The 14,332-nt window shown below is 34.2% G+C and overlaps 1 protein-coding gene across 6 annotated transcripts in view; it reads left to right on the forward strand.

The window, feature by feature from the left end:
* PIBF1 (progesterone immunomodulatory binding factor 1) overlaps nt 1-14,332 on the forward strand; it is a 108,889-nt gene that overhangs the window by 64,278 nt on the left and 30,279 nt on the right. For all 6 annotated transcript variants that reach the window (XM_039714615.1, XM_039714614.1, XM_039714616.1 and 3 more), the window contains 4 exons: nt 2,858-3,008; nt 6,966-7,056; nt 10,339-10,441; nt 12,190-12,320. In XM_039714615.1, the coding sequence (XP_039570549.1) occupies nt 2,858-3,008; nt 6,966-7,056; nt 10,339-10,441; nt 12,190-12,320 (476 nt within the window). The remainder of the gene's footprint in view (nt 1-2,857; nt 3,009-6,965; nt 7,057-10,338; nt 10,442-12,189; nt 12,321-14,332) is intronic.

Raw genomic sequence — 14,332 nt, forward strand, 5'->3', positions numbered from 1 at the left:
TAGGATCTGTAATAGCATTGTTACATGATTAAATACTTTTTATTGATATACGATTCTGGAATAAATTTTTCACAGCTAAAAAAGTCAAGTTAAGCATGGTGTATACAGCACTGGAAAGACCTAACCTTGCTGGCATGATGGGTTACCTTGGTGGGATGCTGGACACCCACCCAGTTACTCATTCATCCTCCTGAAGAGGATGGGGGTGACATAAATAAGCTTGTAAAGAGCATGGGTTGATATAAAGGTAGGGATGTCACTTGCCAATTACCATCCTGGGCAAAACTGATTTGACCTGGGGAAAACTAATTTTGCTTAATACCCTTTGACACAGGTTGGATGATGACAAACAAAGAGAAAAAGTAAAATATCTTTCCCCACCCTGTTCTCTTTTATTTAACTTCCCTCCTTCATTTCTGACTCTTGTACCTCTCCCTTCCAGAGCAGTGCAGGGAGGAATAGGAAATAAGGGTTCAAGTCTGTCCATGACAGCTCCTCTCAAGTGGTGTTTCCTCCTCACACTTTTTTATCCTGCTCCTGTGGATCCTCTATGTCGTGCTGTTTCCTTCAGGAGAAATTCTCCTTCCTGTGTGAGCTCTCCACAGGTTGCAGTACCTTCTGGGGAAGCCCACATGCTCCTGCATGGGGTCCCCTATGGGCTGCAGTGTGGACATGTGCTTTGGTGTGGTCTTTTATGGTCTGCAGTCAAGGAACCTGCTTCACCATGGGCTGCAGAGGGATCTCTGCTCTGGCAGCTGGAGCACCTCCTCCCCTCCTTCTCCCACCTCAGTGTCAGCACCATGGCACTCTCACTTTTTTCCTCTCACTCCTCACTGCCATGCAGCACTTCTGTGCTTTATTAAATACAGTTTTCTTGGCTGAGGGGCACAGCGTGGGCACCTGCAGCCAATGAACCTGTTTATGTGGGCTTTAACCACTTGGGCCTTTTTATCTCTACAAGCTTAGAATTTATCATCTTCAAAATATACGTATCATATCCTGTTCACTTATTTTAATCTTGGAAATGTGTGTATTCCACAGAGAAAACTTACTTTAACACAAAATTTCTTCACTTGTCCAAAGTTAATCCTAAAAACATATCACAGAGTCCTATTTGTGAGATTAAATGTTTCAAACATACAGGTAGTGTATGTTTCAAACGAATGTCAGGATACAAATTGGACAGGACAGAAGAAAGTGATATGTATGGCAGCCTTTGATTTTGGGGGAAGGATGCCAATCTTTAGATCCCCATATTTCTAGTTCTGAACCTGGCTAAGTTGTTTATGAAAAGGAACTATAGAGTGGAAACAGAAATAGAGAGTTTCAGATAGACTGTAATTTCTTGTTTTGTCCATATTGGGACATTCAGATCCTGGCTGATGAGGTTAGTTGTGGTCACAAGCACTGGGAGTGCCACTTTTGCTAAACTTAGAGGTTGCTAAACAGATTTTTAATTACACAGACATGTCTAAACTTGGAGAATGTAGTTCAATTTGAGTTATATTTTCATTTTCTTTGTGGAAATTTTTTGATCTGACAATAACTCAAATATTTGGCATTCAATTCTACTGACACTTTTGGCACTTGTTTTTTCTCTTTAGAGACACTTTTAAATTCTTTCTCTAAGAAATATGCACTTAAGTCCTCTTTCATTAAGAAATATTGTTGTAGAATTTAAATATTTGATGTCTGAAGCTTTTATTTTTGTTCCTTTTGACTAAATTCTTGGGGTTTTAAAATTTTATTTCTTATATATATCATTAATGTACTAAGGTTTTTTCCCTACCGTTACAGGACATTAGTCTTCATTGATAGTGTAGGCACTGGTATCTTGTGGCTCAGCTACAGCTTTCTGGACTAACTCTTGCTTTTATTTAGGGCATAGAGTACTTCTTGCTAAACTAGAAAACAGATGGTTTTTATGTTGCACAGTTTTAATGTACACATTTATTTCTTCTGTGACACTAGACTGAACTTTTTATATTGAAGTGGCTTGTTTCTCTAAGCATTGTGAATTCTTTCGTGGTTTCGACAGTGACTAGTATTGCTGCTCTGCACACTGTGCATATATTTCTGTATCTCCAAATCTGTATTCACTTGTCATTCTGAATGTTTGTGATTTTTAATTAGGAAGTTAGTATGAAATTTCACAGCAGTACCACATGGTTGTTACTTTACCTGTTTTGGTGGGATTTTTTCTCCATACCAAGGACTTTCTTCCAGTTTGGTGTGTATTTATTTGGTCAATGTTGTTTCCTATTATCAAGCACTTTATCAAACTTAAATTATTATACAAGCCTTCATACCTTTTAATTTTGAATATGAGAGTTTTTTATTTAAGCTTAGTGGATTAAGTATTTACATAAATCTTGAATGTTGATAGCTTATTACCTTTCATTAATAAGTATGTAATAACACTGGTATAGCTTTAATGGCAAATTTTTATATTTGTATTCTGCAAAGGAATCTTCATAAATTGATAACTGAAATCAGAATCCACTTAAAGCAACAAAAATTATTGCATTTACACTGTTTTGACTGCTATGTGTGCATTTTTTTAGTTGTTACCTGGCTTTTCCTATGTTTCCTTTAAAATTCTTGTGACTTTTTCGGACAGCTTCTTAGAGTTACTAAGGCCTAAGCAGATAGGCTTAAGATCTGAGAGTTTAATCTTTGCAAGATAATATTGAAAGAATAACTGCTTTTTAAAGTATTTTAATCTTCACTGTGCAAAACTTACATCAGATATTTAATATCATACCACTACCCATTTTACATGTATTACATTTTGCCTCTTTCAAAAATCACTGTAATGCTGAATCTCTGATTCTCTTTCCATTATTCATTCTCACAGGTGCTTACAAAGGAATTTTATAGTCTTCAGTCTTCTAGTGAAACTCGCATTATTGAGCTTCAAACACAGAATTCTGAGTTTCAAGCAAGACTAGATACTTACGAAAAACTTGAAAAAGAGCTTGATGAGATAATACTGCAGACAGCAGAAAGTAAGTTCTGTCACAAGTTGTTTTATCTGTAGATGTTTCTGGCATTACGATATCTTTTTTCTCATGACTTGGAAAGAATTACAGTGCCTGTCATTCTTCTTCATTATGCCTGACAAGTAAAAGGCAGTAATTATTTTGATAGAAAATATCAATGGCAGGTTTTTAAGTGTACCTGTAAATATGTATCAAACATCCATATGTCTGAGTTTGTGCTTATTGAAAATCATCTCAGTATTCAGTCATTTTTCTTTTCCTTATTCTAATTATCCATTATACCTAGATATACTCTTTAGGATTCTTCTATTATTTTGGTACATTTTAAATGTCAGAAAGCCCTCTTTGTTGACAGGCAAATACAGGTTTTATATTTCAGTACAGTGATTAATGTGGATTTTTTTAACTAATTGGAAGGGAAAAAAACTCTTCCTTCTGTTGAACTAATAATAATTAGACATTAAGTAGTTGCTTGTGGCACCTCAGTCTGTTCCAAGTACTAAACCATGGATTAAATTCATACCTGATTACTCTTGAAAATTTTTGTCTCTCATTTGCTAAAATTAAAATGTTCCCAAACACAGCAAAATTTGTGTAAAATCTCTGTTCATTTAGTTCTCAGCCTAAATTAATCCATCCACAAAACAATTAATTTCTAATTTGAAATCTCTGACTCTAATCTTGAAATCTTCTAGCCAATGTGTAGACAGAGTAGGATATTCTAAAATTTCGGACTAATTCAACTGTCATCTTCTCCTTTTCTCCTACTTTCCTCCTTCAAAAAATAGTCACAATTTATAAAGTATAGAAGATTATTGCGTAAGCTTGATATATAAACAGTAGTGTCTAGCAAAGTGTGCATTATCAAGATGCAGTGATGTTAGTAACCAGGCTGCACATGTTTTATTAATTTTATGCACTGCAGCCTGTACTTAGAATGGCCTGAGTACCCAAAGGTTCCAGTCTGACCATAAGCATGTTTGCTGTATACATGCTTCTGGTTTAGTCAGTAATACGTTTTTTGAAGTATGTATGTGTGTGTGTATATATATATATATATATATACTTGCCTAAGGAGTATTTATGTATTAACACAGAATTTTTGGACCTTACCTTCATTTTCTTCAAGGAGAAAGCAGAGTTCAGAACACTAGCTTTTGTTTACATTTTCTTACGCATCTTGGGACAACAGTTAAGTTTTTTACCAGATCATTCTTAACTTCTTAAATATCTATTTTAATTACAATTTACATTCTATGCTGCAGAATGGTAAAGAAAGGAAAGTTTCCAAATGAACTATTATTTTAAAATATAGTGGCTTTATTTTCTGATTTCCTTGGAGAAAAAAAGGTGTTATAGCTTAATATTATTTCAATTTACTTTCTATTTAATATTGAACTTGCTATTTCAGTGTATTTGGTGTAGAAAGTTAAGATTAATACTTGTTAAGTCTAGTGTCTTAGAGAAAACAGAAGAAAAAAAGTTGTTTTTTTTTAAAACGCTTTGAAGGAGAAGACAGATATACTTCCTCCTCAAATTATTACCTGATAGTTATATGTCATAAATAGGTAAAGGTAGAAAAATAACTGAAAGGAAATATAAGTATTTTTCAAATCTAGTGTGTTATGGAAATACTTCAGTCCGTCATTCTTGGAATATAATTTAGACTGAAGTGTTGTGTGGAAGACAATTAGAGTTTTCTACAGACTTTAGTGATAATAAGGATTAATCTTCATTCCTGTGGTCACCTCTTTAAATAGCATATAATGCTTTTTTCATCACCCTGTGTCATGAAGCCTCTGCTGTTTTGGAGATGTCACTGAGGGTTGGGTTCTCTGGACTTTTTAATAAACTGTGTATTTATTTACACATGTGAGATGGCTTTTGTTATATAATATATAAATTATATATATGCACTTTTTTCCCTTTGGAAAATATGCATGTGGAAGAGATCACTGAATTTTTACTGTTACTCCCTGATCGTTATGCCTCACTTTATTAATATTGAAATGACATGAAACAGCCTATTCAGGAAGCTATCAAGGATTTATATAGCCACTTCTTACAGTGCTTAAGAGGTTTCCAGATGAATAACAGTAGTAAATTCCCTTGGCATTTGTCTATTCTTCGTTTTCAGGGTACAGTCTTCACATAGGGTGTTTTTGTTGCAGAGTAGTTTGATTTTTCTTGTTTCCATTGCTTAGTCTCTTTCTAAGAAAAAGATGGAACCTATCTATATCCTCACAATGGCACATCCTTGCTGCCTAGCATAAGAAACTGTCATTAAGAAATGTCCTCTAGCTTATAAAATGTATATTTTACACCACAAATCAGGTGAAGAGCCTGGAATGTTCTAAAAGAAGATCTTAGAACTGATACACATTGATATAGAATATTATTTTGATACCTACATTTCCAGTTTCTTTTGTGTTTGTCTTCCTGATGTGACATTTACTGGACACTAGAGACAGATCTGAATTTACAGGAAAGGATCTTACTGGCATTTTTCTGAGACATTTGACACTGCATATGAAACCAAAAAGAAGGGTATACACAAAGGCAGGTTAAATTATTCTTTGTTTTTCTGAACCAGAGGTGTTTACAGCACCAAAGAATTCCCTGTCATATTTAGCACAGCTCTGAAGTGCTGGTGTCTTTGTAGTGCCACATTAGTAAACTTTTTCTGTTGTACTTACTGAAATTTCTGTATTGTTTTTAATGTAACTAGATATGTGACTTACCACAGGTGCTCTTCTAGAGCCTTTTCTCTTTCTAAATGTGTTTTAAGAATCATTGTTTAAAATAGCATTACAAGGGTATTAGAAAAGTGAGAAAAGAAGCATTTTGCAAGTTGTTGAGAAATGGAAGTATTTCTGATTTTGAGGCACTTGAGCATTAAGAAAGATGAGTCAGATAGGACTCACATAATTTCCTACATTTGTTTCTCCTGTTCCCAACTATTTGATTCATCAAAGCTTTTGTGTGTTGCCTGGGCTGGTGTTTACTTGTTCTCCCTCCTTCTCTCACACCCCTGCCGCTCCCATTTTTCTCATTGTCCCCCTTTACCCCTCCTCTCTGTCCCACTCCCTCTGCCTCTTTATATTTCACACGTACACTTGCTCTTTTTCTTTTTCCTTTTTTTTTTCCTGGCCCACTTCATCTTACAGGAGAGTGGAAACCTGAATTCCAGAACTTGAAATATGAACATAGACATTTTAATCTTGCTGCTTTTGGGATTTCCTTTCAAAGCAATTATAATTTGTTTAAAACCTTAGAAATGTGTTTTCAGAAATGAATCACCTATGGAAGCAGAGATTATTTTTAATATTTCTATTTTGCATGTACTTAAGAATCTCTTTCTTACCCTTCTCTGAAGAAATGGATGACATTTGTTTTCATCAAGTGTGGTGAAATTTCTGATCACCACAGCCTTTCAAAAACCATAAGTGAGCAGCTTCACTGTGGCATCAGCTCCCTTTGCAACATCAGATGCGTCCCTTCTGGTCTGATGGACTTGGTTATGTCCTGTCACCTTAAACACTCCCAGGTTGTGTCTTCCTCTACCTTCTCATGTATGCACTGAAAATTAATTATTTATATTAAAAACTTAAGCAATCTAACCTTCTACTGCTGAAGTAAACTTACACAAGTAGTATGTATTTCGTGACCATACCAACAGTATGAATATTCAAGGTAACTGAACTATTTTCCTTTACTTTTATATTGCATAAGTCTTATATTAATCATAAAAATGAAAAGCAACTTGTAAGTGATTAAAGTGTGGCACTAAATTTAATGTTAATGGTGAAAAAAACTGTTCCACTCGAGCCCAGAAGGTTGCACCAACTAGAAATTTAGCTTCTAGAAAAATGTCTTTGCATATTGAGTTGTAAATAGAATTGCTTATAAGTTTATAAGTTCTGTCACTGTTCTTCAACAGCACCTTTCCGCATTTTTTTGCAGTGGAAGATGAAGTTGAAGCTGAAAGGGTTCTCTTCTCATATGGATATGGTGCTAATGTTCCTACAACAGCCAAAAGACGACTAAAGCAAAGGTAAAAAAAGATTATCTCATGATTTTACTTGTTCGAGATAAACTAAATGAAGATTACATGCATTATGTTTTGTATTAGAATCCAGCCAGTTTGAGTAACGTAAAGAGGTTTTTTAATGACTTAAGTATACAGGAATAGATTGAGGACTAGGAACTGTTAATGTAGTTGATGCATATGAATGAGCATATTTTTCTAGGTCATTTTAAAATCTCTTCTCATTGACTTTTAGAAAGATTAATTATAATTGTATAATATTAAGCAGCTGTAAAAACAGATGAGTTACATTGTTTGCATTTATATAATAGCATATGCATTATTAATACCCTAAAAATCATTGTATTTAATAGTAAGAAAAATACATCTCTCAGGATATTAAGAAGGACAATAGTTCAGAGCATCACTATTTTATATTCACTAATACAGGATCTTATTCTTCTTGCATTTTTTTTAGCTTGCTCTAGCTTGGCCAATTTGAAAATTTGATCAATAGACTAAAATGATGAATAGGTGAAAAACATACCTCTTGATCATAGTAATTTTGAACTAATATATTTATGTCATGTATTGTCATTAAGAAATAGTAGTGACATTTGAATGGCTCATTGTGAGCCTTTGTGTAGTGGCTATGACTCACTTCTCCCACACAACTAACAACGGGGTAAAAGGAAATGACCTCAGGCTTGCCAGGGGAGGTTTAGGTTGGACAATTTCTTCACAAAAGTGGTTGTCAACCATTGGAATAGTCTGCCCAGGAAGGTGGTGGAGTCACCATCCCTGGAAGGTGAGGAGTGTGCAAAAAACCTTCATAACCCTGTTGCACATCTGGCTTAGAAAAGTGTTGAGAGCTCTATAGCACCATTTCCTAAAGCTTCAGTTTATTCATCTTTTGTCAATAGTTTGGGCACTTTTCTGAGTTTCCACTTGGAGGCTTCTTTTTCTTCACCTTATTAGATTCAGTTTGGATTATTTACATATATGAAAACTCAGTTGAATTTCCTTTGAATGCTGAATCTGATGATCAGGCTCGGATTTCAGATATGCTTGGAAGACACTTTCTGAGCTTAGAAGCGGCTCTACTGGAATGACTCATATACTCCACTTTTGTTCCAAAAGGCATTGACTAATAAACTGACTTAATCCTTCATAATAGTGTTGGAGACTTCATAGAGTTTCTTTATCTTTTAGAATTAAAGAGATTTAAAAAGCCATAAAAGACTATGTATGGTTTACCTGCTGTTTTAATTCAAGGAACACTTCCAGGCAGATAATGTGTGTGATGCCTTTGGCTGCCAAAGTTTTTAAAAGCAAAGACTCTGACACCATCCTCTATTTAGCACCATTAAAGAAACACAAATACATTTTCTGCTCTCTAGCATTGCTAAAGAAAAGACAATCTATTACAAACGTGAATAATCTTCTTTCTGAAGTCCACTACCTGCTCTTCAATCCCAGACATATGGGATCCTAAATGAAGAACTCTTTTAAGCTCACGTCCTGCACTTCAGTCTCTGAAGGTTTGTATAAAATGGACCCTTTCAAGCAGTGTAGGGTCTGTACCTCTTTGCCCACTTGCCAGAAACAACTCTTTCATTACTTCTGACATAGGCATTGTGCACCCATAGTACTAAATTGAGCATGCCTGGGAATGCTCTGAAGCATCAAGACTAAATGGTCTGTAGTAACCCGTTGCCATAAAACAGTTCTCAGTGTAGGTTAAGCTACACAGGAACAACATATTGGCAGTGGTTTGCTTGCCCATGCTGACTTCTCAGCTATGCCTAGGAACTGCTTGGGAAGTGTTAATGAGAGAATACAGAACACTACCAGGATGACTTAGGTGGTTTGCTAACAAGGAATTACCACATTCTTGAGCACTGCATAATTTTCTAGTATAGTTGGAATCAAATCTTGCCAGTATAAGGTGTCTTTGCACATCAGTCCGTGTGTCTCTTTGCTTTCAATTCAAACTAGTTAAAAAACATACTGAAAAGTATGCTTGAAAGGTGTACTTGTGTTATTCTTAAATATTTGCCAATTCAGGTGAAGTTCACTGAGTAGTTGTAGCTGGGAAAATTACAATGGGCTGCATTCCTAAATTTGCCATGGGAAGGTATCCAAGTTTTCACTTACACTCTAATAGCTACTAGTCAAAGAAGTGTTCCTTTCTCTTTTGTACTAGATGAGATTAGTGCATGAAAGTATGTTTATAACACAGATGAAAATTATTAAAACTTCTGCCAAATCAGAAGTCTATTCCATTTTACTGAGGAAGAGATGAAGGTTATGACTGGTCAGATTTTCAGATAAACTTTGTACACTCATCTAGATTTATGCATGCTTAAGCCTGAGCTTCAAGTCAGTCAGTCTGCTTTAGACCACTTACCCTCTCATAGATTCTGTATCATAGTCAGGAACTGGTTGTGGAGTTACTCAAGAACCACCTGGATGCAGTCCTGCACAACGTGCTCTGGAGGTTGGACCAGATGACCACTGTGGTCCCTTCCAACCTTGCCCATTCTGTGATTCATAAGAGTTTGAAACACTAGGTTAGATGTCTGCTAGTAGGCTCTGCAGTGCATATGGAATCTTCCCTTTGCTGCCCATGGACCTGTGCTCTTGAATGGATAATAAACTCTTTGATTCTGGGCAGGAAGTTTGCCAAGAGGTTGAGGATCTAATTTTTTAACTAGGTTGTTTAAGTAGCTCAATAATTCTTTCTCTTCAAAGTTAATCTGTAACTCCACATAAAGGTTTATTTAAAACAAAATTGGCAATAACATGAAATTATTGAGTGTATTAAATGTCAGACAAAACAATTTTGCCTCTTTTCAAAGTGATAAAATACTACATTTTCAGTGTTTTGCTGCAAAACATATTAATGAGCATCTTTAAACAATTATTTAAGTTAGAATTAGAGTGAGTCGTAAAGTTGCTGAAAATAATCATAATTAGATGAAGAATTTTGACAGTATTTCTGCAGTTGTATAGTATTGGTACAATATTGTACCAATTTCTTATAGAAATTGTATTAGTAATTATGATGCATAAAATACTACAATAGCACAACTGTGGGAATGTTATTTTAGTGCTGTTACATTTTGTAATATTTTCACAATTTTTCTAACTGTGATCATGCAGCATCTTTAACTATGTAGTTTATATATATTAATATTCAAGCATTGGTAAAACAGTAAGGCAATCAAGTCCTGAAGCATAAATGTTAGAATTTCTTTTGCCTATTTTGGAAAAAATTCAAGTTGAGCTTGCTTTTTACTGGCACAGTGTTCACTTGGCAAGAAGATTACTGCAGCTAGAAAAGCAAAACTCATTGCTTGTGAAAGATCTGGAACATCAGAAGGAACAAGTAACACAGATTTCACAAGAGGTAAATCATTATTACACAAAAATTCAAATATGTAGAAACATTGCGGAACAGCTGTTCATAAAATGAAATATTTTCTAAACAGTGTTTTTTATCTATTTGATGTTAAAAAAATGGCCTCATAATTAACCAAAACTCCATGATAGAAGTTTTCAAAGAAGTTTATATTGTGTTTTGCAGCCAATATTGAAAGGAGGATTACTTTACAGGCTAAACAAGAATGCGAGCGAGACAGACAACATTTTGATTTCTGAACAGAAGAACAGCCAGCCAAGCTAGTTTGTTCTGTTTGATACTTAATTGTTCAATGAATGCATCACTCCTTCTTACACAGCTCTTCGGTTAAATCACTTTTGAAGATGTTTAAGTAGCCTCAGCTTCAAATGTCCCAGAATTAGGGCAAACTAATTTTTTAAAAAATCCTTAAATTGTCTTTTAATTTTTCTCATAGGAATTAAAAGACAACTAGGTTTTCTCTTAGATGTTGCCACCATATATAATTTGTAAGCTTACTATTTCAGGAATGTGGTTAACAGTTTGATTTTTAAAGCCACAGTAATTACAAATTAAAATTACTACACCCAAGTACTTCACAGAGTACAAATACTTTAATTTCTACATAAATTTTAAATTACATGAATTTTATAAATTTTATGTGTATATATATGTTTATTTAGATTATTTCAGTGAAAGATACATGAAGTTTGGGGATTTTTTAACCAATACTATAATTTGTTATATATTCTTAGGTATATCATGGTAATTTCTATTTGACTAAAACATCTTCTTTCAGTTTCTTACTTGGAAGACATCAGAAAATTGGTGAATCCATTGTTATGCTTGGTATTCTTCCATATCACTGTTCTTTGTCTTAAATTTTTCTGTGTTTCTCTTCAATACGTTCCTTACCCACAGTAGTTTTATACTTAATTCACTGATAAAAGATTCAGTATCACTGACCTTAGTTCAAATTCCTTCAACTTTCCACTGGAGCATTTTCAGCTCATTTTTATCCTGCCATTAAATTTTTCATCTTTTACCATATAATTGTATAGATTAAATCACAATACAATTCAGTACAAAGTTAAACATTGGTTGTTTTTAATGTAAAGTTCTAAAACTTCTCTTTGCTGTCTTTACCTTATTTTTACTCCCAGCTATTGTCTTTCTTGATTTTTTTTAATATAAGAACAAACCAGAGATCCTGTTGACTACAGCATGCTTAAGTAACCCATTATTTTTCTTTCCACTGACAGTTTGTTCAGTTATCTAGATGAAGTCTAGAGCATGGATAAAAAGTTGATGCAAAAGTGATTTTATCAGCTTCTGGTTTGAGCTTGGTTCAAATACTGCTACTTAAGTGCAGTATTTATGATACAACCTTTTCAGCTTTTTAAAGGAGAGAGGAAAAGACCACATTAAGTCAATAAGACCATAAACAGAAGCATTGACTCTACTTTATTTTTAATCAGTGAAACCTGTTACATTAAAACCCTTGAAAATGCAGATGAGGGAAGTGTAGAGAGTGATACCATTATTGCAGTGAAAATAGCATACAATTAGAAAACTCTGAAGATAATGTACTAGTAATCAATTTGAAGGTGGTATGTTTCCTTTTTTATGTATGTAATAAAAGGTTTGGAGTTTATATTAATATGCAGTTGGTAAAAACCAATAATAATTCAGTAATAATCAAGTAATTGTGCTTTATAAATTAAAAAATTTATGGTAGTTATACCTTTTTTTTGCAGCTTGACAGAGCAAATTCTTTGTTGAACCAAGCACAACAGCCATACAAATACCTCATTGAAACTGTGCAACAGAGAGATTCTCAAATAAGTCTACAGAAAGAACATATTGCACAACTTGAAAAAGATTTCAGGTAATTAAAATCACCGATTCTTGTTTTACTTCCTCTTAAACTGGAAGGTAAAAGCACTTTTTTTTATCATTAGAAGAAAATTGTGCTATTGGCCACAAAGTTGAGATGTTAACACTCAATCACTGACCAATTCCAGTCTTCGTGCTGGACTGTAACACTTGTTATTTCTCTCACAATGTCAGAAAAGGATACTTTAGTTTTGGAAAAGTAGCTGTGACAAGTTTAAAGTGAGTTTGGAGTTGAGAAGAGCTCTCATGAAGTAGAGAAGAGTTCAGAAGACTAAAAGGAAAGAATGACACACCAGTTGTACAACAGTAAAAATCAAGAAAAAAGTCGGAAAAAAATTATAATAGAGTAGTCCACCAGTAAAGGGTATTTCAGCAAAAATTAGAGCATTTGCTCTCATGGAAGTGCTGATTTGGTGCTATATCCATCTGTCAGAGCTCTCTAATCACTGAGCAACTTCCCTAACATCTGATTCCCAGGTAGGCTGTTAAAAAATAATGTCCCTGATTTTCAAGGAAGTTGATAGCTGAGTCCCACTGCTCTACAGAAGAATTAGCATTTTAAGTATTAGGTGTTTATGTGGTGTCTTGGTTTAGGAAAAGCAAACAGTAACTATTAGGAGACATTATTGTGATTCTGTTATGAAGCAATTATGTGAAAAATACAGGATTTTTCACTAATCTGCTGAAGCAATTAAAATAAAACAGGGTTCACCCTAGCTAATACTCAGTCGTATATACTGTAATACATATGTATCTATTCAGAGTATTTTGATGGTTTGGGATGGTATTTGTTATCCCTTGAGGAATACCTAAAAGTGCTTATTATCCAAGCAAATATGAATCAATAAGTTTATAAATAAACTGAAATATTCATTCATAGTTCCTGACAAGGTATTTTTCACTGAGCTTAATTTTGATTCAATAAGAAGAGACATTTTTTAAATTCCAGAATCAAGTGTTTTTAATATTTTCCTGGACTTGTTACGTTATAAGAAACACCTCAAAGATAAATTATATCTTCCCAGAAAATAAAAAAATCCCAGTGTTCTCTATACACATTTGTGTATATTATATTTTCCATTTGTGAAAAGTATCAAAGAATTGGTCACAAGATCTAATTTTTAGATTATGGTAATAGTAATGGAATGCTTTTGTTAGTCACGAAGTAGTCCAAAAGTCTCTCAAAAGGAAGACAGAAGGGGAATGCACAGGTGAGGTCATTTCTAAAAGTATATGTTTCATGCTTTAAAATCTAAAAGAAATTAAATGTGTTATTAATATTGATTTTATTGAGTTAAATGGCTTATTGCCAATAATCTGTATGCTTAGATATTCTTCTTATATTTACTCTACAAATTAAGGTACCTAAATTAGAGACTTAGGTCAACTTTCCTTAATAGTTCATGGAGGAAGTGACATCTCCAGAAAGTCATTCAGATTTTGGGTGGAGTGAGTTATTTCCTAGAGATGCCTATTACTCTCTGTTAACGCTAAAGGAATTTTTTTTTTTTCATCTTAATGAGCCTCAGGTTAAGAAAGAAAGTGGATCTGCCCTACAGTGTGAGCATTTATGGTAAACATACCAGCAGTACTCCACTGTGGGGAGCTGGGGTGTGCTCAGCATTAGTCTGTGTTTCTGTAAATGAAAGTGTGGCCTGACAAAAAATATTATAGCCAAAAAAAAGGTAACACTTACTTTGCACATCAAATATTTTGGCAATATTTAGTTTGTAGTTTCCAATATTCCTTGTAAACTGAAAATAGCTTCTACTATCACAAGTTTGCCCAGTTTCATAGGCCAGAGAAATTCTTGGGAGCAGCCTAATGTCTTAGGACTTTTGGTGCATATTAGTAGTCCCTGATTTTTCTGTTCATAGCTCCACATTTAAAACAAAGGTCCTAAATTGTTAGCTGGCATTCCCTGTCATACATGAGAAATCATAATGTGGGATAAAATTGATACTGTTGTTCCTTTGCCTTCTGATAAGTGAGAAGAAGGTTAGA

The sequence above is a fragment of the Passer montanus genome, unplaced genomic scaffold (genome assembly GCF_014805655.1).
Source record: "Passer montanus isolate IOZ18808 unplaced genomic scaffold, ASM1480565v1 scaffold30, whole genome shotgun sequence".
Taxonomy (NCBI): domain Eukaryota; kingdom Metazoa; phylum Chordata; class Aves; order Passeriformes; family Passeridae; genus Passer; species Passer montanus.